The following is a 26,310-nucleotide window of genomic DNA, read 5'->3' as shown; positions in this document are numbered from 1 at the left end:
CATATATTCAATTTGACTGAATTTCTGTTAACTAGGATTCACCTTGTTTCATGAGGTGATCTCTCTGTTGTTGTGAGTGGCCCATTTAAAATGTTTTAAAATGCTGTGATTTACCCTATCAAGTCAAGTTGGGGAGAATGCACTGGTACAGTGTGTTGCCGCACCCACTACACAACGAAACAACTCGAGATCCCAGTTGGCAACCCACCCAGGCAGACACGCGGTCCAGTCCCACCCTCTGGAAAAGAACCTCTATCTGCTGCGGGATCACCCTCAAAGAAGCACGCAACATGGCAATACTGCCGTAACTGACGCTTCCTCACAATGCAGGTAATGTGCCTCATCCAGGACTCCTGAGCAACCGCTCATTTGACACAAAGTCAAACCAACCGTACCCAAGTATTTTCCAGATACCACAGTGAGATTGGGTGGTTCACAGCTAATTGGAGGATCAGCCTCAAGAACCGTGGATTTACCTTATGCTGACATTATTCTAGATTTATATTTCAAACTTTGAGTTTCTGTTTGTTTTGGAAAGCTGAAGTGAAATCATTGAGATACTTTAATAGGATGCATGTCCCTGGACACATGTCAGGAGGTACTGTAAGTAGATATGTCCCAATATAGTGGAATAGCCAGGGAAAAGATCATCCTGAAGCTGTCTTGGATGTCTAGCCTATTAAAAGAGACTTGGAGAACTGTAACTTCAGGTGTTGCTAGATGAGGCTTTAATCTGATGGCCCAGTGGAATGACACCCCAATCCCAGGATAGATTTTAGGCAATAACTAAAATGTGTCTGTATGTGTTTTGCTCTGATATTTTGAGTTCTACCTTTCTTCATCCTTTGTGGGTTTTATTTTTTACATTTACACAATGCTCAGCTTCCTTGGGATTACTTTGGGTGTGCAGAAACACAAAGGGAAGTGTGTCAGCCATCTCAAACTAAAACACAGATAAGATAGTTATTACCAATAGGAATAGGCAGAATGTGTAACAAGCTCAAATAAAACATGGACATCACCTTTGTTTATTTTTTTTACAGTGCATGCTTGACATAGTGTCACAGGACCAGACATGATTTTCAAAGAAAAATACACATCTCGGGACAACTCATCGAAAGTTATGTAGTGAAAAGCAGCGAAATCCTGTGTTGCAAAGGCTATAGCTGAAAGTCTTCATTCTGAAATACCTGCCCCCAAATTCTCCAGTCTGTGTGTCTTAAACCGCTGCTGGGTTTTCAATGAGAAAACAAAAGAAACTAAAAAAAGATGATGATGAGAGCAGATAAAAAATTTACATTGTCATTCTGGAGCTCAATAGCAAAAGATAGCTAAAGCTTATTAAATATTTTGCACGTGCTAATAAATGCTGTAACAGTGGAGACAGAAAAACACCCATACACATGTAGGCCAGCACAGCAACTACGCTCTATATACGTTTGAGAAGTACCTCTGTCTTCTGTGATATATGACTGCCATTTTAACCTTTGTATCATTGTATGTCATAACAACAGCAAACAGAGTTTAGATAAGCTTTGTGGTGTATTGGCAAACACGATGTTAAAATTTTGCAGCCATTTTCTCATTGGATTTTCCTATTAAACAGTAATGTGATATTGCTTTAGTTCGTTTAGATGTGCAGTCAGGAGATGGACATTGTTCAGCCTCATCTAGGCATCTACTGGTGTTGTTAGACACATTTGTTGATTCAGTTATTTTGAGTACTGAAATCTGCATCCCCTTGTGACTCTTGATTTCCCAAAAATGTATATTCTTTCACCAGCTCAGAACAAATGGGACGGCTGATGTTTTCCCAAACTTCCCACTGTCCCCAGGTATGTTCTAACCGCAGTTACCTTATTAATCTTACTCACTCTTGTTTATGTGCACTGTATTCATTTCTCTAAGCCTAGACTTTGTAAAATTCACCTACTGTAAGAACCAACAGGTGACAGAATCATTCCGCCACAAGCCACCATTGACGAAATGTTGTAGTTTAACAAGAAATCAGACTATTCCAAAAAAAAAAGTGAATGGTATATCTCTTCTATACAATATGAAAATTGAAAAACTGATAAGCAGAGTTGATGAAACAGCATACAGAGATGAGGTGGGACAGCTGTCTGCATGGTGTGAAGACAATAATTTATTTCTCCATGTCGACAAGACAAAGATAATCATGGACTTCAGAAAATTACATCCTGCCCACATCCCACTCAGTACCAATGGTTTAGATGTGGAGACTGTTAGGAGTACCAAGTTCCTTGGTGTGCATATAACTGAGGAACTTATGTGGATGCATAACACCTCATCACTAATCAAGAAAGCCCAGCAGAGACTACTCTTCCTAAGGCAGCTGAAGCAAGCAAGTGTTCCCCCTTCCATCCTCACTATGTTGTACAGAGGCACCATTGAGAGTGTTCTGACCAGCTGTATCACTGTCTGGTATGGTAACTGCAACATATCCGACCGCAAGCACCTGCAAAGGATAGTGAAGACAGCAGAGAACATTATTAGGGTGCCTCTCCCTTCACTACAGGACATATTTTACAAACGCAGTGTCTGCCAGGCCTCCGGCATTTTGCAGGACCCCTTACATGGACCTTTCACACTTTTGCCATCCAAGAGAAAATACTGCAGCATCAGAGCCAGATCTGCCAGGCTGCAGGATAGTTTTTACCCCAAGCTGTCAGACTCTTTAAGACCATGCTGCCCCTCGGGATCTTCTACAATCTTCTACCTCTAAAAACAGAACTTTTATACATGCAAGCTACTTTCCTGCAAAGACTAGTGTGCATGTTGAAAAGAACTGAAAATCTCATACTGACCTTTAAGTATTTTGACATTCTTGATATCCTTCTGCTGTGAAACATTCTGTCCTGTCATTGTTTACATGCCTTAAACAACTATTATCATACACTGTTAATTTCTGTATTATCAATATCTATTACTTATTTATTATATTACATATCTATTGACTATATTTATGTATGTAGATTGCAAATACCATACATTGCATCAATGTTCATATTGCTTACTACACGTCAATATTGCTGTTACTTCTTTGTCTTGTTTTTGCACAATATCTTGTCTTGTTTGTGTTTTAATTTTAAATTTAAATTTTAATTCTATTTTTTATTTATTTTTATTTTATTATTTGCACTTCATGTTTTTACACTGTGGACCCTGAACTTTGCAAATTTCGTCTATCTGTATACTTGTATATGGTTGAGATAACAATAAAGTTCGCTTTGACTTTGACTTCTTGGGTGCAGCTCTTCTTTCTTAATCTCCAGAAAATTGTTGCATTTTACACCTTTTCTTTTGCTGATTGCTTTCTACCTTCAAATGCTAAATATCACAGCCTTACAATGCTTCTGCTTCAGCCCCAAAGAATTTTTGTTTACTCGTAACTGCACAGTTAAATGTGTTAAATAAAATGTGCATCTTAAAAGTTGCTAATGATGCCACAAATTGGTTAATCAACAATGTTAATGTCACTTGCTAAAGTATTTTGACTGCAGATTCTGGCAAAGTGGCATGACAGCAGCCTACCAATGGATGCTACCAAAAGAAACAGCTCAATGTAAACTTCCGAAAACACGCAGACAGAGTCACATCCTGCTTCACATTGATGGGGCACCAGTGGAAATGACTAACTGATTCCAATTGTGGTAGTTAAAGGCATCACTTTGTGGTAGTATCAAATAACGACAGTGAAAAAGGCTTTGTGGTGGTTTGTAACATGGATCTGAAATGATCAAATGCTGCGATTGTAATGTCTATGTCATAATACAGAAATTCTAACCACCAGAGACACAAATTATTGGTGTGGTACCTTATTCTCTTCTATGTGATTTAGCTGCATACAAATGAAGAGCAAAATGCTAGCACAAGCAGAATGTGTCAGGAATAGATAAAAGCACCCTGTCTGACCAACTGCTCTCTGACATTTTAGGGGATTGTTGACTGTTAGTTCTTTCCCACATTAAGCTGCACATTGCTGTTTGTTGTTTTCTGGGTTATATGCTGCACTGTATATAGGAATAATGTGCTACATCTCTGTCCTCTATACTGTATACTCAGATGTTTTACAATTCTTTTTTTATTTAAAGCTGCTTTATTCCTCTTTTACCTGATACTAACAAAACTGACACAACCAGAACTTTATAGGTTTTTCACTTCCCATTTATCTTTTGTAAGTTGAAGCTGCATGTTTGAATTGATTCAAAATCTGTACAGCATATACATCTGTACATAATTATAAGAGCTGATTGAAGATTTTTGAGACTATATTAAATAATCCAAAGATGAAGAATCATCAGAGACTAAGACTCTTTTTCTTTTCATCATGCCATTCTTCACACTTGATACACTTCTTGCAGTGACCCAAAAAAGTTTACCATTTTCAAGGTAAACTTTGACTCTTGCATGACTGTACTTACACTATTCTATTTAAAGTATTTGGCATTTTTAGAAACCCTGGATTTGGTGCTCAAAAAGATGCCATCTGCTGCCTCTGAAACTAAGAGTTTTCAGTCCTCACATTGGGGCCAATGGGGTTGTGACATTGGGGTATATCTAGTGGATCACAGTTAGAGGCTTGCCTGATCTGAACCCAAGTGTTGAATTGTTATAGGATTTTGATGCTAGTCATGTACTGTCAATAACATGTGCCACATTTGAAAATTAAGGATGTTCATAAGATTATCTGGTGCTAAAGTACCTTAGGCATTAAGGCATCATTACTGGAAGGAACTGAAATAGGCTGTGGCCAAAAGATTTTTGGTGTCTTTTTTTAATGGTAACCCTAGTGCATATGGGCAGGCACCAGTGCTAAAAGAAACAGTCATGTTGATGAAAGAGGCCAACCATATAAAGTTGGCAAGATGATCTTAAGATTTGACTTAGAAGTAGTGGAGCACTAAAAATGCAGCAGCTTCAGCACTGGCTGACATAAATATGTTAATGTGGTTCAATGTTGATGACATCATTTAGAATTACTTTAGTATGTCCTAGAAGGGGCAAATAGTCACCAAGACTATTCTCAGCAAAGGTGGGGAAACATTGACCTCAAATGCAGATATTGATAAGTGATGGAAAAAGCAGTCAGAGGAACTGCTAAACCAAGCAGATACACCCTTCTCAGTGGAGTAAGTTCGAGAAGCATTAAGTCAGGGGTGCCCACACTTTGACTCAAAATGATCTGCCTACATTAAAAATTATATGTATACTAGCCAAATACCCGCGCTTCGCAGAGGAGAAGTAGTGTGTTAAAGAAGTTATGAAAAAGAAAAGGAAACATTTTAAAAATAACGTAAGATGATTGTTAATGTAATTGTTTTGTCACTGATATGAGTGTTGCTGTCACATAGACACAGACACAGACACACACACATACACACACACAAACACACACACAAACACACACACATATATATATATACATATACATATATATGCATATATATACATATACATATATATATATATACACATATATACATATACATATGTACATACTGTATACATATATAGCAAAATACCCGTGCTTTGCAGCGGAGAAGTAGTGTGTTAAAGAAGTAATGAAAAAGAAAAAGAAACATTTTAATAATACCGTAACATGATTGACAATGTAATTGTTTTGTCATTGTCATGAGTGTTGCTGGCATATATATATATATATATATATATATATATATATATACATATACATATACATATATATACAGGCACACATTTACATACACTATATATCTATCTATCTATATGTATATATCTATCTATATATATATCTATATCTATCTATATATCTATCTATCTATATATGTATATCTATATCTATCTATATATCTATCTATATGTATATATCTATATGTATATATATTTATATATCTATCTATATATCTATCTATCTATCTATTATATATATATATATATATATATATATATATCTCCTTTGGGGTGCGAGCAGCTGTTGCTGGGGGTGCCAGAATCCATTGAGGAAGAAAAATTAAAATATTATTTGTACAAAATCTTAATTTATCTATCCATTCCTAAATAATTAAATGGGCAGGCTATTTCGTATGAGTGCAATACGCTGCTTGTTAAAACGGATGACTCCTAATCTTATGTGCACTTAGTGCTGCGTGGGTATTATGAACTATCGTAGTTGTTCAAGTTCTATTTAAATTTTAAATATAAGTAATTTTTATTTGGTCGACAGAAATATGTTTAGTAGGAATGAAAGTTAAATTTAATCATCATTGCAATTTTTCTTCACCATAGAAATTTAAAAACTATATCCAACTGCCTGATGGAGGAAAGCAATGTTGCCTCAAATCAATGGCAACCTTTTGTAGGGTGTGTCCCTGAGACTTATTAATTGTCATCGCGAAGCAGAGCCTTACTGGAAATTTGAGGCATTTCAATTGAAATGGGAGATCAGGGGGTATAACGGTGATGCCAGGAATACATTCAGAGTGTGGTGCTCTGCTGTTTTTTTGTGTAGTTGCCTTCACACAGTCTCTCCGCTGCTTTATAAACGAACGCCATATAAATCCATCAACATATCAAAAGTGTAATGCATTTTTTGAACAGGTTTGATGCATGGAAGTGATCACTCGTACTGTGATCAGTAACTTCACGTTAGCTGTTCTCTTGGGTGATGTTGCGATGGCCATGGCTTAATTTGTTAAGTAAGACCCGGCACTTAAAAGTTTCTGGCTGCACTCCGGTTGTAATATGACGAAGCTGCGCGAGGTCACTTTTGAGAATGCAAGTATAGTTGTCCAGGAGAAGAGCAATCTTGTCTGAAATCAATGGCATCGTTTTGTAGGGTCTGTCCCTGAGACTTATTACTTGTCATCGCGCAGCAGAGCCTTACTGGAAATTGGAAGCATCTGAATTGAAATTGGAGATCAGAGGGTATAAAGGGGACGCGAGGAATACATTGAGTGTGGAGAAACTCTAGAGACAGGGTGTGTATTAACTTGTGGATTTTTCTGTGAGTATTTGGTGGCAGTGTGACGAAGTTGCTTCGGAAGACGGCGTTAGTCGTGGAGCTCAGCTCAGAGCGAAATGAGGTGAATGGGAGGGGAGTTGATGACGTCATTCCTCCACCCGCCTTAACTGTCAATCCCCCACAAACACAGTCTCTCGGAATTTGCATAAGCACAGCCCTTCACCTGCAATTTTAACTTAGTTATAAAGTGATCAAAACTCTCGTTTATATCCTGCGTCCTCTCATCAAACTTGTATCCCGCATTACCCGTGGGCATGACAAACACCAGCGGCAGCCTGTCTATGAACTTAATTTAAACTTTAAGTTTACACTGTGCTTTGTTTCCGAAGTAGCAGCACTCATGAATATGGTTGTAAATGTCAGTCACTCACTTATTGTTTCGCTGCCTTCTCAATTATATAATGCATGCTTTCTTTAGCGCTTTTTGGAGCTCTTCCTGGTTTCTACTTACTGCGTTGATAGTCAGTTCACATGATTACGTGGGAGGCGTGATGATGTCACACGAAACTCCGCCCCCCACAGCCATCCAGCTCAACTCCATTAAAGTATATGGAGAAAAATAGCTTCCAGTTATGACCATTACATGTAGACTTTCGAAATGAAACCTGCCCAACTTTTGTAAGAAAGCTGTAAGGAATGAGTCTGCCAAATTTCAGCCTTCTACCTACACGGGAACTTGGAGAATTAGTGAGTGAGTGAGTCAGTCAGTGAGTCAGTGAGTCAGTCAGTGAGGGCTTTGCCTTTTATTAGTATAGATATATACACTGAGTATCAGAGGTGGGTAGTAACGAATTACATTTACTCCGTTGCATTTACTTGAGTAACTTTTTAAAAAAATTGTACCTCTAAGAGTAGTTTTACTGCACCATACTTATTACTTTTGCTTGAGTACATTTCTGAAGAAGAAACGCTACTCTTACTCTGCTACATTGGGCAACACTCGAATTGTTACTTTTTTCCATTAGATAAAGTCTGACAGACAATTTTTAATCTGCTCTCTGTAGCGAATGCTGTCAAGTTGTGCACACGCCTTCCATTGTGTCTCCAGCTCTGACGCGAGGTTTTGGATGTTCCCCAAATCAAAGTGCTACAGCTTTGAGGATAGATGTTGCATTTTTCGTTTGAAAGCATTAACTGAGCTAATCATATTGACCATGGTTTTCTCATTTCCTTGCAGCTGTACATTAAGCTCATTCAACATGTCGGTCAGATCGGAAAAAAAATGCCAAGTCTAGCAGCCATTGATCATTATTAAGTTGCTTGTATTCTGCATGTTTAATGACAAGGAGAAACTCCTTTTTCTCCGGCCAGGGGTTTCGAAATCTCAGCAGGAATTTCTCCCTAGCCATCTGCTTCAACAAAGGCATCTTTTATCATCTCTCCATCTTGGAAGAACTTCTTATGCTTAATGATCGAGTGACTCAAACGATGCTTCAATGTGTCTGCCTTTGCTTTTGAATTCAGCTAAGTGAAAAATGACAGCTGTTCGGTTAACTGCAATTTTAGTTCCCTCTCCTTTCTCTTTCTCAGATCGCTTTTTGGAAGGAAGTCAATTTGTCTGTATGAACAGTTTGAAAGTGCCTTTCCACATTTTCATTCTTTGGAATAGCAATGATAGATTGACAGACAAACACACTTCGATTGTGATATTGTGAGAAAAAAAAAATCCTCTTCCAGTTCCACATACAGCCCATAAACAACAATTTTTTTCAAATCCCTTCTTTAATCGATATAAATTCGAAGGCTAACTAGATCACTTAGATAGCCAGAGTTTTGCAGTAGTTCGCGCATTTGATCGTGCGTGCGGGATGACCAGTGTGTTAGAAGAAAAGAGATCTCAGACTGGCCGCTCTGTATGTCAATCAAGTGGCAAATGCCATAGAGAGGATACTGTATATGATAGACTAACATTTTAAAAAAAAAATTTTTTGAATGCAACGCGATCTACCTGCACTCCCTTTCCGATCTACTGGTTGATCGTGATCAACGCATTGGGCAACCCTGCATTAAGTGGTGTTGAGTCTATCTCTGTTGCTGATGTTGCTGCAGTGATTTAAAAGCTACCTAGTAGTAAGACTTCAGAGGGGAAGGGGTTCTGTCTTGAAATGCAGAACATAGTAGATATTGTGGGTGTTTCTGATTCAAATGTTACTTTATTGTTATTTGATAAATAGTTGCTTTCAATTGAAACTGACTGACTAGAGTGCTGGTTCCCATTTTGAAAAAGATGGATTGGAGATGTGTTTTAATACATAAAGGATCACACTCCTCATGCTACCTGGCAAAGTTCATGCCAGTAAAGAGAAATGAAGACTTCATACAATAGTTGTACCTTCAGGATAATTCAGGAGGAACAATATGAATTCCATTCTTTCCATGGAAAATCTGTGCAAATTTTCTTTGGAGTCATTGGAGTTTGCCAATCATGTGTGCATGTGCTTTTCAGATTTGTAAAAAACTTATAAAGCTTATAATTGTATTTCTCTTTTTCTGAGAATTGGCCACTACCCAGTTTGTGGTGCTAAGGATAATATTTTTGCTATTTGCAGGTGTTGATGCCCTTTTGGCTTCATTAGATTTAGATCCTTACATACACAGTCAAATGGGGTGCAGATGGGATGATAACTAGCACCTTCAAATCTGATGAGGATGGCTTTTCTATTCAGGTTAAGAGCTGAGCAGCTGCCCATTGTGGAGGAAACTGACTGAGATTGATTCCTTCCCACTGAAGGAAGTCATTTGTCTTCTAGGCTCTTCATTATATAAATCCACTGACCACAGGAAGAAGCCATTCTTTCCTGGACTCTTAACAAAAGGAGGTGATGCTTCTGTTCTGAACAGCATATGACTGACATACATTATGTGATACATGGCCATTTCACACTTTTTCATTAAATGGGGTTCACCCTGGAGGTGAACTAACTTCGCATTTGTCTTGCTTTCCAGTGATTACAGCCCTAAAGCTGAATGGCATTCAATCCAGGGTTGGGTCCTGCCTTGGACCTAATGCTGCTGGTATAAGCAATGACGCCTATGATCCTGAATTGAACAAAACTGATTTAATAGATAGACTCTTTCGTATAAATTCAGTTTTTAAGGAAATAAACAGTATGTAATATTAAGTAAGCTGATAAAATGTAAATAAAATGGACAGGAAATGTGTGTACAACATAAATATATGGCTATAGTATTTTCATTAAATGTAGTATTTGTTTTCAGATAAACAAGAAATTGTATTTCCAAAAGTTAAATGAATTGTAATAATATTCTGTTATTTAATGCTTATATTGCATAATATGTTTAATTCAATTAGTTAATATCATTATAGCACACTCAGAAAGACATTTACAAGGCTGATAATAAATGCAGTTGATTCAAGCTATCCACATATCTGGGAATAAGAGTTACTAAACTTAACCCAGTTATCTGTTTTTTCCATTTGGGCTCTTCCACAGTTTAACAGAATAATCCTGTATACTATTTTAAAAACAGTGTGTCTTGAATATTTCGCACCTTTTAATTTGACATGAAATTAATTTGTAATTATAAAGAGAACATTAAGTATGAGACAAAGCAGATGTCTACATTAAACATCCCTACCATCACATCTTTAACTTTAGAAGGAGTGTGTTTCTTAAAAGTATTTGTATTAACCTTACTTGAGTTATGCTAAACAAACGTTCTACCGGAGCGAGAAATTCAGTGCTGGATTTACTGCCATGGGAATGTATTCCTACATCTTTAGAAAAACTCAGGATCTGCTATGAAAGATTAGCTTGCACCTTTTATCAGTCTTAGTGTGAGCAAAAGCTCGTCAATATTTGCTTCTCCTAAAGAAAGCTTATCTGATTGTGTCACTTGGCAGTAAATGCCAGCATAATAATGTCACCTTGAGGAATTTGTCTACCTGAAGCTATTTTAAAGAGACTGCAAATAAATATTTACATGAATCATTATGAGTTGTGAGTCTTATACTTTTTTTTGTTTTTTTTATTCTACCCAATATCTAAGTAAATGTTAGCATATCATCATAATAAGATTTTTAGTATGATTTAAAATTTGTTTTCATATTAAAATCAATGGATTCATCGAGAGGTGTTTTTCTACTCTTTGCTGCAATCACACTTACAAATTTTCATAATGTGGTACTTAATAACTGGCAGACCTGAGTGTTGCATTGGCCTCTACACTTATACTCAGCACAGCCTCCCAGAAGGGTAGTGTGCTAATACCCCCTGTTTTATTCCTTGTTTCCCTCTGGCTATGTGGCCCACCACAGCTCCAGTTACACCTTTAAATTTACTGATGATTCAAACATCAAAGGCCTAGTCCCCAGCAATGATGGGATGGCTTAAGTTTCTGCTATTTGCAGGTGACAGCTATCCTCTTGGCTTTATTAGACTGTGGTCTCAGGCATGCCCCGGAATTGTACGCAGCTGAGTGTGCTGCTGTTTGGTTGAGAATCGGCACCTCCAAATCTGAAGTCATTGTTCTCTCCCAGAAAACAATGGATTATTCTGTTGAGGAAAGTGCAGAAGTGCAAGAGTTTGAGTTCAGACTATAGTGGTGAAGCACAAGTTAAGTCCTTTGGACAAAACATTTAATTCTCTAAGACTATCTAGATCTTTATCATTGCTTATGGTCATGAGCTCTGGGTAGTGACTGAAAGAAGGAGATCTTGAGTACATCCAGATAATGTGAGGTTGCTGGGCTTTGTGTATGAGTTGCAATGTTTGAGTGCATTCTTTAATCATTGCACTGGCTTTTAATTCAGTATTGTATCCTACCTTCTCAGATAAAACATATTGTGAGTGCACTGTACATAATGAGTTTTTTTGTTTCTATTGTATTTGTGTTATATTTTTAGATTCAAGTTCTTTTTGATTCAACCAGTGGTGCCAGGACAACAGTTTATTACTTAAGGTCAGCAAAAATAAGAAGCTGGTCATTAGCCTAAGAAAGCAAAAGGTAGGCACTCTTTTAGAAAAAGGCATACTTGTTTCATATATATATATATATTGTGGCAGGTGGCTGGGGGTGGTACCCAGCCAGGAGGCCCAGGAGGACCGGAGGAGGGCTTGTGCCTCCTCCAGACCACGAGGGGGTGACCGCCCTGGTTGTGTTGGGGGCTACGGGTAGAGGGCTTGGAGGCCCAACCCTGTAGGGGCCTGTGGCCTCCGCCAGGGGGCGCCCCGGTGCCTGAAGAACCCTGGACCTCAGCACTTCCGCCACACCAGGAAGTGCTGGGGGAAAGAAGACTAAGGACACCCGGAGGGCTTCTGGGTGCGCAGCCGGCACTTCCGCCACACGGGGGTGTGTCTGCGGAGGATTGCCGGAAAGCAGCTGGAGCCCATCCAGACTTGTATATAAGGGGCCGCCTCCCTTCATTCACCAGCAAGAGTCGGGTGGAAGAGGACGGAGCTGAGAGAGAGAGAGGAGTGGAGGCGGCCAGAAGGAAGACAGTAGAGACTGCGAGGCCTGGACTTTGGGGGATCGGTGCAGGAGGCACTGGATTGTGCACTAACTTTACTATAAATATTATTGTCAATAAATGTGTGTGTTTGGTGCAAAACAATGTCCATCTGTCTGTGTCCAGGTCCCGTTCCACTATATATATATATATACAAAGTATATATTATATACTGTATATATATATATATATATATATATATTCTTATAGTATATAAGAAAACATAGGGCCTAAAAATGTTCACACCTTGGGAAGTTTTACACTATTTACTATTATTCAACGCTAATCCATACTGGATTTATTTTGGCTTTTTCAACACTGATCAACAGAAAAAGACCCTTTAATGTCAAAATGAAAAGAGATCTCTGCATCTTGGCAGCCATCTCTTGATTCTATGTGCACAGGTCTTTATCAGCTTTGTACATCTGTACATTTTCCCCCATTGTTTATTGGAAAACTGCTCAAGCTCTGTTAGGTTACAGAGGAATCATGCGCGAACAGCTTTTTCAAGTCCGGACACAAATTCTGAATTGGATTCAGATCTGTACTCTGACTTGGCCACTCCAGGACATTCACATTGTTATTTTCGAGCCATTCCTGAGTAGGATTGGCTTTATGCTTGGAGCCATTGTCTCATTGTAAATCAAATCTTTTCCCAAGGCACAGGTTTCCTGCAGACTGCCTCAGGTTTCCCAGTCTCCCAGTATGTGGATTGTAACACTCGGGGAAACAGGACTATCGACCTACTGTATGCAAACGTTAAAGACGCATACAGCGCCACCCCGCTGCCTGCGCTTGGGAAAGCAGATCATAACCTGGTTCTGCTTCAGCCTCAATACAAACCAAGAGTGAGGGCGCTACCTACAACTACACGCTCATTCAGGAAGTGGTCCCCTTAGGCAGAGCAGGCTCTGAGAGACTGCTTTGGAACTACAGACTGGGATATACTGCTGGGGTCACATAGTGAGAACATTGAAGAGGATGTTGAATGCACAACTGATTACATCAACTTCTGTATGGACATTGTAGTTCCAGTAAGAACAGTATGCTGCTATGCTAACAACAAGCCATGGGTTACAAGTGACATCAAGGGCCTTTTGAACCAGAAGAAAAGGGCTTTTAAAGGTGGTGATAAGCATGAGTTCAAGTGCGTGCAGAAGGAACTCTGAGTCCAGCTCAGGGCGGCGAAAGAGCAGTACAGGAGAAAGCTGGAGCAGAAGTTGCAGAACAACAGCATGAAGGAAGTGTGGGATGGGATGAAGATTATCACTGGCTGCAGCTCGAAGCGGGGTGCCGCCATCGAGACAGACGTGGAGAGAGCAAACCAAATGAACAACTTCTTTAATATGTTTGATCACAGTAACCCACTCTCACCTCGGAGTACTGCATCCTCCAACCATCCTTCTGCTGATACCAGCATAGGTGAGACATCCCCACCCACAATTACAGCAGCCCAGGTGAGCAGAGAGCTGAAAAGACTTTGTGCCAGCAAAGCAGCGGGTCCAGATGGTGTATCGCCACGATTGCTGAAGGCCTGTGCGTTGGAACTGGGGAGTCCTCTACAGCGCATCTTCAACCTGAGCCTGGAACAGGGGAGAGTCCCAAGGCTTTGGAAAACATCTTGTATCACTCCTGTCCCAAAGGTATCACGTCCTAGTGAGCTGAATGACTTCCGGCCTGTTGCTCTGACGTCACATCTGATGAAGACCATGGAGCGGCTGCTGCTTCACCACCTGAGGCCACAGGTCCGCCATGCCCTCAACCCTCTGCAGTTCGCATACCAGGAGAAGGTGGGAGCGGAGGATGCCATCATCTATATGCTTCACCGATCCCTCTCCCACCTGGACAGAGGCAGTGGTGCTGTAAGAATTATGTTTTGGACTTCTCTAGCGCCTTCAACACCATCCAACCTCTGCTCCTTAGAGACAAGCTAACTGAGATGGGAGTAGACTCACACCTGGTGGCATGGATTGTGGACTATCTTACAGACAGACCTCAATATGTGCGTCTTGGGAACTGCAGGTCTGACATTGTGTGCAGCAATACAGGGGCGCCGCAGAGGACTGTACTTTCTCCGGTCCTGTTCAATCTATATACATCAGACTTCCAATATGACTCGGAGTCCTGCCACGTGCAAAAGTTCGCTGATGACACTGCAATTGTGGGCTGCATCAGGAGTGGGCAGGAGGAGGAGTACAGGAAGCTAATCAAAGACTTTGTTAAATGGTGCGACTCAAACCACTTACACCTTAACACCAGCAAGACCAAGGAGCTGGTGGTGGATTTTAGGAGGCCCAGGCCCCTCATGGACCCTGTGATCATCAGGCCCCTCATGGACCCTGTGATCATCAGAAGTGACTGTGTGCAGAGGGTGCAGACCTTTAAATATCTGGGAGTGCAGCTGGATGACAAATTGGACTGGACTGCCAATACTGATGCTCTATGTAAGAAAGGTCAGAGCAGACTATACTTTCTGAGAAGGTTGGCATCCTTCAACATCTGCAGTAAGATGCTGCAGATGTTCTACCAGACGGTTGTGGCGAGTGCCCTCTTCTATGCGGTGGTGTGCTGGGGTGGCAGCATAAAGATGAAAGACGCCTCACACCTGGACAAACTTGTTAAGAAGGCAGGCTCTATTGTAGGAGTAAAGTTGGACAGTTTAACATCTGTGGCAGAGCGACGGGCACTAAGCAAACTCCTGTCAATCATGAATAATCCACTGCATCCACTGAACAGTGTCATTTCCAGGCAGAGGAGTAGCTTCAGTGACAGACTTTTGTCACTGTCCTGCTCCACTGACAGACTGAGGAGATCGTTCCTCCCCCACACTATGCGACTCTTCAATTCCACCCGGGGGAGTAAATGCTAACATTAATTTTATTTTAATTTTTTTCATTTTTATTACTATTTCATTTAATATTGTTTCTTTGTATCAGTATACTGCTGCTGGATTATGTGAATTTCCCCTTGGGATTAATAAAGTATCTATCTATCTATCTATCTATCTATCTATCTATCTATCTATCTATCTATCTATCTATCTATCTATCTATCTACTTTGAAAGCTGTTGATACTCAGGCAAGGGTGTTTATGTTTAAAATTTGAATACAAGGAAATGCTACAGAAGCTCTTCTTTCATGATTCTGCCATTGTTTAGGTTTTTCTGAAGACAGTTAACCATTTGACAAAAAAACCTCTTTGACTTCTAAAATCAATTGAATATACCAGTGATGATTCAGGTGAAAACCTCCAAGGTGGTGAATACCTTTTATAGTATAGGCCCTTTATGTTGCATTCACTGTGATGTGTTCATTGTAATCTTGATGTGAGCTTGCACTGTTTCAGCCAAAGTTTCATTATTGTTCCCAATATGTAAGTAAAGTTGACTACACAACACATCCCTTCTTTGAGTTCCAATCTGTCGCACTTTATATTTCAACATCATAGGGATTGCCACATTCTGATCAGTTAATTAAGTTCATTCCTATAAACAGAATTTAATGCTGCCAAATAAAAAAAAATTCTTGTGAAGACTGTTCTATAATTATTTTCCCTGTTAGCTACAGTGGAAGTTTTTACTCTACATTTTACAATGAGCAACCCAGTGGCAAAGTGTCTCTCAGTTCCTACAATGCATACACAATTCCCAATCTATTTCACCATCTCTGTGGTGTTTACACAGCCTCTACACAACAAACTAAATCATGAGTGTGTACTTCAATTTCCTTATAAACTCATACATATTAGGTTAAAAGTGTGCAAGTATATGAAGCCATAATTGTTCTATCCAATAGGGATGTGGGACAGTCTGTGTTGTCTGCAGCTACTGTCACTGTCTAGATAAGTCCTTACTTTATGGGCTTGATGTCCTAGTTATGCCCATGGATTGTTAATAAGGAATTTAGAGCCAACCACATCCTCAAGTGCAAACACCATGGGCCTCAATCTTCCCATTAACCATCCTGTGGAAGCATGAATACACACAGATCCATGGAGCCTGAGTCACACTACTTTTATTTAAAAACCTGCCTGTAATCATAGAGCCTAACATTCATCACCACAAGTTGGTTTATATTTTATGGGCACTGATACCAGAATAGGTTCAGATTTTCTGTACCACTGAAATGGAATACATACAGTATGCCAGTTTTGTAAAATATTTAAATTGTAAAAATACAAAATGTTCCTTTATAAAGAGAAGCATGGTACCACAAACCTTTATATGCTGTATTTGTTTAACTAAGTTTAACTTTGATAGTTTAGTTAATTTAACTTTGTTTGCGGTAATATGTAGGCTAATTACAGCTAGCAATTTGCCACAAGTGTATTTCAAAAATTTTGATTAATACTTTCCTTTATATTGTAAGATAGACTGTCTTTTTTAAAATATATAAATCTGACTATTGTCCTTTTACATGAATCATGTTAAAGCTGTGTTTTCAATTCTCCTTTTGATATATGATGATGTGACTATACTGCAAAGTGTACATTCCATTTCAAGGAGAATGGTTTTTTAAAATGTCCAGAATAAGTAAAATTATTGTAGAAGGTAGTATGTTTAGCTATAGTGCCCTCAAGCTTTAGAATGACCTGCATGGGTATTTTAGTGGTGCACAATCAGTCTCAAGGCTGAAAACCTATTTTAAAATATCAAGCTCCTATTAGAGCTGCTGGGAAGATAGTTGAAATAGGTTTTTAGAGTCTGTGGAAATCATTCTGATAGACTGATAGCCTTGCTAAACTTAAAATAAGATCTCCAAAAATGGAAGACTCTATCAATTTCAGTGATGACTCTAATATCACCCCTTGTTGATATTCAATAACAGTCATGGATGCTTGTCTTCACCATAGAACATTGCAGAATGCCAAGGCATGGCTGATTGCTTTGGATGCTAAAGTTTTTTTTTCTCCCTGGAACTTTGCTTTCATATCCTCTTTTCCCCTGATCACCTTAGCTTATTGGATATACTTTATCATTACTTGTACTGGTATTAGGAACATCCTTCAATCAAATATTTAACTTGATTATCAGATTTAGTGTGGTGGAGCCTGCTTTGCTATTCAGGTGTAAGACTGCAACCAACCCTAAATGGGGTACGAGTGCATCCCATGACACACAATCCTGCAAATCTAGAATTACCAATCAGCTTAAGTAGCGCAAAACCCTTAGGTAACATTTTAAATCTGTAAAGCTTTTCTGTTATATTGCCTTTTATCTAACTGCTCTAAGTAGGATGACCTCATCCAAATATGTATTTCCTTTAGCTGGCCCACAACCTTCATGTACTTTTTTGTAACCTGATACAGGATGCTCTAATCTATACTAATAAAAGGCAAAGCCCTCACTGACTCACTCACTCATCATTAATTCTCAAACTTCCCGTGTAGGTAGAAGGCTGAAATTTGGCAGGCTCATTCCTTACAGCTTACTTACAAAAGTTAAGCAGGTTTCATTTTGAAATTCTACGCGTAACGGTCATAACGGTCGACAACGTCCACCATGTTGAACTTTCTTATTTATGGCCCCATCTTCACGAAATTTGGTAGGCGGCTTCCCTGCGCTAACCGAAACCAATGTATGTACTTATTTCGGTGGTATGATGCCACTATCGGTCGCCATATTGAACTTTTCAACAGTCTTTGTTACTTATGGGCCCATCTTCAAGAAATTTGGTACGCGGGTTGCCAACGCTAACTGAATCCTACTTAAGTACTTATATACGTCCATAGCCTGCAGCTCAGTCACCGTGTGAGGCGGCGTTGAGTCCCCCATCCCAACGCCTCCCACGTTGTTGGCTGCCTGCCTATATAAGGCCGTCCGTCGCTCCAGTCTCTACATTCCCTTCCTTGCTAAGCCACAGGATTCACGTCTTCCTGCTGATAACTACAGCCTTTTAATTTAATCCATGGCTTCTCCGCTGTTTTATTGTTTTCATTTATTATGATTATAGTTATTGTGTAGGTATTTTAGACTTACTTTACATTGTTCAGGTACCCATTTCCTTTATCATTCCAACCGTAACCCCATTAACATCTCTATCAAGGTGATCACCATCGATCAAAGAACTGTCACTTACCGAGTGGTTTCCATGCCCGGAGATGGCACCTGCCTTTTCCATTTTCTTTGTTACATATTGCATGGCCGTATCAGGCTCACTCTTGTTATCCGGAGGAACATTGTGTCTTATGTATTAAATGACTGGGACAGGTTCAAGGTGTGGACTGATGATGGTACAGGAGATAATTATACTACACAGGAGCACTATAAGAGTGAAATGCATAAGCCCTTCACCTATGGATCTGCATGTGAGTTGATGGCTGCCGCTGAACTGTTTGGTTGTTGCTTTTAAGTGTACCGAAATGGCCAAATATTTTACAACTTTCGACAACTGCCAATGCCTCCTAAACATCTTAGATTCATAGGTGACGATTTTAGTAGTCGACACTTTGATGTTTATGAATGTTTAAACTCTCAAAAGCTGGATGTGAAGTTATCGATGAAACTGGTTGTATACTTACAACGCTTGACAGATGCCAAATGTCTCTTCAACACAAGTCCTACAAATACTGTCGTAATTGAAACAAACCATGAAACTCAAACTGATTATGACAGCAGCAATCCAAGCTGTGAGATTTGAAACAAGATTACTGTTCACATGGCCAACTGTATATTGCATGCTCAAGAGTAAGCTCAGCGCACAGCGTGGTCATATTATATCCGGAGGGCCGAACTCACAATGTGATATACAAAGAGATCCATAAAAAATAATTATTGGTATATTTTCCCTCAGTTTAAAAAAGTTTAATTTTTTTCTTAATAAAAATTTTAAGGCAGTACTTCGCCGCTGCGAAGCGCGGTATTTTGCTAGTGTCTAATATATTGTGGCAGGTAGCCGGAGCCCTTATCCGGCCAGAACACCCTGAGCATGGAAGGACTGGGGGGAGACAGTATTTGCAAGGCTGTTTCTCCTCCACAATGACAGAGGGCAGCCTCCTTGGCTTATTGCAGGGCCATGGGTTATAAGCATGCAAGCTCAACCCTACCGGGGCCCATGTCCACTGACAGGGGGCACCTGAACTTTTACAGGGTCCTATTTGGCAGCACTTCTAACACACCCAGAAGTTCTCCCGGAAGAAGCTTATTGGGCACCTGGACTCCTTCTGGGTGCCCTCTAAAAGGAGCCAGTCATCACCACTCAATGACCTAAGTTGAGAGAAAGTGGACAAAGCTCTTAAGGAGGAATGGAGGTGGAAGGACTGGCAGTCAAAGGGACTGTGTTGTGCTTTGCCCTGTGAGGATTGTGTGCTGAATTATAAATAAATTATGTGCTGTGTGGACTAAAACCTGTGTCCTGCCTGTTTGTACTGGGTTTAGGGTAGCTGTACATGCCCGGGCTTCACAATATGTAATAGCTTAGTGAGTTATCAGCTATATGCCAAATATCTTCTTGTATTATTCATACTCTATAAAGCATTTTTCTAACAAAAGATCGGCAATATTCCTGTGGTTGCAAAGCAGTGAAGCATAGGTTTCTCCAAACATATATTTGTTAAAATAAATTTCTTATATATTGCTTAAACAAAAAGTTTTTAAATGTTTTTTAAGAGAAACAGACACTATTATAATAATTTTTTGTGTGTTATTGATAATTCCTCTGTCTCACCTTCCCCACAGGTTAAAAGTCTGGGTGTCATCCTTGATACTACTTTATCTTTTCAGTCCCACATCAATAACATCTCCCGGTCTGCATATTTCTACCTACGTAACATTAATTGTATTTGCCCCTCCCTCACTCCCCACACCACTGCTATCCTTGTTCATAGCCTTGTCACTTCTCGTCTGGATTATTTTAATTCCCTTTTCTTTGGTCTTTCTCACAAAACTCTTTATAAGCTTCATCTGGTCCAGAATTCAGCTGCCCACATTATTACTAGAACCCACTCTATTCACCATATTACTCCAGTCTTACTGCAGCTTCGCTGGCTTCCAGTTAAGTTCTGCATTCAATTCAAAATTCTTCTAGTAACTTTTAAAGCTATCCACAGCCTTGCCCCTCCATAACTGTCCAACCACCTCCATGTTGCCATTCCCTCCCGTACCCTTAGATCCACTTCATCCATCCACTTGACTGTCCCCTTCATCTGTCTTACCACCATGGGGAGCAGAGCATTCAGTTGCTCTGTTCCCCAGCTCTGGAACTCAGTACCATCTGAGCTTAGAAATATTGAATCATTTTCACTTTTCAAATCTAAACTTAAAAATCATTTGTTTAAGACTGCTTTTTCTCTTTCTCAATTTTATTGGTCTTTATTTTGCAACCTTCAAAAATGAACTAAACAAGATATATTTCTGCATTTCCAGCAAAGCTTAAAAGGTGCTGATCACTCTAAGGTGGATATTATTCTGAACATTTAATTGATCTTATAATAGTAACAAAAGATGGTTTGATTTATCAGTTTATTACAAACATTTTCATATGCATATCTCTTGCGCAGTTTATGGTCTTTCATATTATTCATAGATTTTTGCTTCTAACATTAGTCAATTGAAAATAAGACTTACTGTATTATACAATAATGAAAAACACATGTAACATACTGTACATGACTCTGAACATTCTTTGCTGACAATAAAGAGGAGTGGGGGGAAAATGGAAAATAAAGCTCATATTTTTCTCTTAAAATTTCTTTAATCAAGACCTATCTGAACAAAAATTGGACTGGATAACTTGTCCCTTTGAACCCTAATTGTGGTTACTTTGAATTTGTACATTACATGAGGGTCCTGAATCAGGCAAACACTTTGAGTAACAATCAAAAAATAGTTAAAAATTAAATTTGTCACCATTTTAAGGCAATAAACCTTGGGGTTGGTTGCAACTCACTTCTTTTATCAATTAAGCTAAATGCTTTTTAACATTTTATATTATAAAAAATTAATTGAAAACAGAATTTCTACACTTTGTGTGGAATTATCATTTATTACTCATTATTTTAAAATTTCCATTACTCAGGTTAACTTAAAAACCTTTAAATAAATCCCATGCAAGTGATAACCATTTTCTTTTTCAACGACAGAGTGAAACCTGATTCAGTTATTGCTGAACATAACCCATCCATGACAAGGTGTGACAAGCTGTGAATTTCAATGGGCCTTTTTCAGCTCCTCTATGTTATTCAGCTGTCATTTATTTGGTAATAGTCTGTCTTTTACTCAGTACAAGTCATGCACCATCTTAGACTGAATGTTTTTCAGGTAGTGACCCATTCTTGATGTAGCAGTGACACTGTTATGCAAGAAAACTCAGGAGGTCTGCTATTTTTGAAACACCCATGCTGGCACATCTGGCACCCTCTAATATGCCATTTTCAAATTCAACTAAGTGTTTAATTTTGCACATTTTATCTCTGAATTTTACAAACACAGTATCTATCTGCTTGCTACCTGTTTCTTTAATTTCCCACTTTTACAGACAATATACTCTTTCAATTTCAGTATTCAAACACCATTTAAAAATTGTAATAGCAATCTAAAACATATTTAATCTGTTTTAATTTAGGGTTGCAGGACTTGATGCTGAGATTTCAAGGCACTAACTGAGAAGTATTTCCAGCTGCTCGAGTCAGTAATCAAGGTCCTCTTAACTGACACCATGCTCTAGTATTGCCCAGTCAACATATCTGTTTGTCAATGTGTCCATCCAGGTGACACAATCTCCTCAAAAAATCTTAGTGTGGTTCTCAAAGAGGTTTTCCAAGGGCCTCATTTTGATGTAGAGAAGTACACACACCTCCAGCTACATGACATGACATTGCAATCCCTAGTCACAGCATTGAGGAAGTCAAGCAGTGTCTGAATGGCCTTGACAAGGCAAGTAGAGCTGTTGTTATACAATATACATGCAATCCACTCATTTTGTACTATGAAATGAAAATAAATTATGACTGATAGAAAACATAAACTCTTGTGTCTATCTCAACAAGGAGATCAATTCTAAACATGCACACAATCGACTGAGAAATGTAGCCAAAAAAAATTGTGGTGTGACTCAACTTCAATCATATGAAGCTAATATTATAACAGATGATGCATGCTAAGGCGATAGTAAGCACTTCATCACCATGGTCTTTCCTGCAATGATATATGGATGTAAAGTGTGAACTTATGCAAAATGATCTTATGTGTGGAACTTCTGTTATGCAAAATGGATGCAGAGAAACTCTGTCACAGCAGACAATAAAGAGGAGAAGACTAAAGATTTCATGCAGAAGGCAAATCACAATTGTTGTGATCTGATGTAGGACTAACTTTAAAGATCAAAACTGCAGTTAACAGCAACTATAAGTGGGAAGGTCATGTGATACGCATGCCTGACAAGAGATGCACTTGAAGGATGACATACTGGTTACTCAATAATTACAGTTGCCCATCCAGATGACCAGGTGGTTTGGGCTATTGAAAGACACCACAGCAAAGTACCATATGAAAAAACAGCGTGCATGCTTGCATTGCGTGGTGGATCTGCCGGAGTAAACACAAGGAATTAGATTCACTTTTATTAATTTTGGTCTCCTTTGACTTGTTTGGTTTTGGTAGTGGCTCAAGAACTCCCTATAGAGACCACTTAATGCACAAAGCCTTGAGCTCACATTCCTGGGTATGTATACTCAGAAAACTAACAAGATGCAAACAAACTTGAAATAACATAATTAAAAAGATCAGTGTGATATAACACATCTACACCGTGAATGCCTAACATGATGTACAAGTGGGCATGCTAGGGGGAATGTAAGCAGTAGACAGTTTAAATGCAAGGTTAAATAATGATTTTTGCGTATGTTGCACTGTGTTTTGGGATGTGGTAGGATAGCATGTGCTACTAATAGAGGCAATGGGAAACTGTAGGAGTTGGAACCAAAAGCCCAAATTGGAAGCAAGTATGATTATAAGAGTATCAGCAATTACATTCTTTATATTACAAAAATAACACTCATACAACAAAATGTCATCTTCTTAAATAACAATAGCATTGTACTATATGCTGCATTCATACATAACTACAAACAAGTACTTGAAATGCAGTGAACAACTTCAATGCATGTCTGAACTTAAATGGCATGTTTGTGCATCTGATAATAGAGGGTGGTTATTCCCACAAAATAAAAATTGCTTAATTAGAGATAACTGGATCAAAGACAAATGTCAGCAACCCAAAAGATTACAGCCATGAGATAAGTAAAGATTTGGTTTCATTAACCTGTTTTGTCACTGCTGGCATTGATGGCATTGGTATTGAAGGAATTCTTTGCAGTCTCCCTGTTGGCAGCACCTTTCTGCTTACTTTTCGGGGCTTCCAGTGCTTTGAGCTTCTTGGCATGTTTAGTGCCTTTGTAGTGGGCCGATGCCTGACTCTACAAAGGAGAACAAAATGAACCATGCAATCAGGCTCATTTAAAAAATAAAAAGGTCTGTATTTTTACAAATACAGACTAGCTTTCAATAAGGGTTAGTAATTTAAATTTGTTTATGCATATAATAAACTGATAAAATGATAATGATAATGTGCACTGCTTACTGCATCTTGCTTTAAGCGTAATAGTTTTCTAAATATCTGCATCATTGCAGACAGCCTAGCAAAGATTATTACAAAATAACAATGTCAAAATCTAAGATTGGCAAATATGATTAATGTGAGAGGTTACAAAAATTGCATATTTGCCTATTTTATTATAGGTTTGTGATGTTTTCTGTTTTATTATATGCATGAAATTCAAATTCAAGTTATTTTTCATAGAATTGTTACACACCGTATAAAATAATATTTTGAATGATTTCAATTTGCATAGTTACACATGATTAAGCAAAAATAATGTCTGTTATTTGAATTGTCTTTTAAAACATTCTTCCTTAACTTTTCTTTTGCTCTTTGCATTGATTGGACAAGTTGCACACACAGTTTAAAGCATCTAACTTTGGTGTAAATGAATCTGGTTAGCTGGAGAGTTATGAAGACAGATGTATGGGCCATCAGATCCCTGCACACGCACCATTCAATCTGTTCCATTACCTCTTGCCAGCCAAGGCTTAATAGATAATACGAATAAAATGTATACCATGCAAACTGAAACCAATCAATCATAAATAATACACAGTGGTTATGATTAGAAAAATGCTACAGATAGTACTTGGTTTTATATACATGTGTATGTATATGAAACATAGTATCTTTGCATGTTAGAAGCCCTTATTGAAAGAATACTGTATATACATATATATAACTATAGACAACATATCCATGCAATTTTTGCTATCATTAAAATGACAAACAGCGTCAGCAAACAGGTAACAAGCAAAACATAATAGCAAAATGCAACTATTTATGTTGCCAATCATTTCTATAAATGCAAAACTAAATCATGCCAGAGTTATACCACATATACTATATGATAAAATAAAGGCACTTGAGCATATATTCCGCTGGGATTCATGTCATGATTTGGCAGATAATCTCACAGAAAAAGGCTTTAAAACAATAATGCTTATTGTTTAAAGGCTGTGTAATGCTCAAGTATTTTACAATTGCAAAACTACATAGTAGTGGTGTTCATAATAACCAATACATTATTAAATCATAATAATGAATACAATATAGGGTAATGATAAAGAACACCATAATATGTAATACATGCTACTGCCCCTATCTTTATAGAAATCTGGATTCAACTGTTATGTTTGGTGAAAATATCATTATCATAATATTTCTCATTAAGAATGATAAGAGTATTTTTATTCTGAAACTCACTCAGGAAAGAGCACAGAATGCAGCAGAAGTTTAGTTTACTACTGTTCACTATAAATATTTTCGTTTACACATACAGTCTGTGGGGAGAGGAGTAATATGGATTTGGTTTCTTTGTAGACAGACAGTTACAACTCTGCTTTGCTAAGACAGTAATTGTTATTATTTATACAATATATGCCAAGAGCTAGTATTACCACTTGCACAATATATAATTTACTTGATAATAGATAGAGAATCAGGAATTTCTTCTTAAAGGGTTTTGAAAAATACTATGTTCTCATTGATTACTTAACAGTTTTGTTAAAGGAAAACCATCAGACTAAAGATTTCACATTAAACTTCATTGTTTCAGGCCAGTCCTCATATATTTTATAATAAAACATTTTTAAGGCTTATTAGTAAGAAATTCTCATTTGAACCAAAGGGTTTAGACAACAGTTATGTGAGATAATTAAATGCATTATTTCATCATTATTACGTTAGATCCTTATATTTTATTATTGAACCTTATTGATTGATAATATAAATGTTGCACTCTCTTATGTAGAAATTAATAAAACAATCATAACCATGAGATACAAAAAAGAAAAATTGTAATTAATTCACATTTTTTAAAATTCATAATTTAATGCTAGGATATTTTTTTCTATTAGATTAAAATCTTTGTATATCATTAAGGATTTCTGATGTGTCTGTTAAGAGTTTGCATAATGGATTGCATACATGGTATTGTCCCATCCTTTTAGTCAGTTTCTTATGAATGTTTGCACTCCTGCAGCTATTGCACATTTTCATGTGGTTGTAAGGTGGACTTCAAATTTAACAGAGTTTTCTGCACAAGTTCACAATTTTCCATTTATAAGTACATGTATGTTCTAAGATTTGACAGACACATAAAACTCCTTCTTTGTCTCTTTCTTGTAATTTTAATAATATACAGGATTACGATAATTTCAGTGTAATTATAGAAACATAAATATAAAAAATTAAAGATGGAAAATTGTTTAAATTT

General features: G+C 38.1%; 1 protein-coding gene across 1 annotated transcript in view; it reads right to left on the bottom strand.

Annotated features, from left to right (window-relative positions):
- Positions 1-26,310, bottom strand: part of znf385d (zinc finger protein 385D) — a 333,314-nt gene that overhangs the window by 42,115 nt on the left and 264,889 nt on the right. The window contains exon 4 of the mRNA XM_039737167.1: positions 23,754-23,907. Within this exon, the coding sequence (XP_039593101.1) occupies positions 23,754-23,907 (154 nt within the window). The remainder of the gene's footprint in view (positions 1-23,753; positions 23,908-26,310) is intronic.

This window comes from Polypterus senegalus, chromosome 15 (genome assembly GCF_016835505.1).
Source record: "Polypterus senegalus isolate Bchr_013 chromosome 15, ASM1683550v1, whole genome shotgun sequence".
Classification (NCBI taxonomy): domain Eukaryota; kingdom Metazoa; phylum Chordata; class Cladistia; order Polypteriformes; family Polypteridae; genus Polypterus; species Polypterus senegalus.
This window is presented reverse-complemented; position numbering and strand designations above follow the sequence as displayed.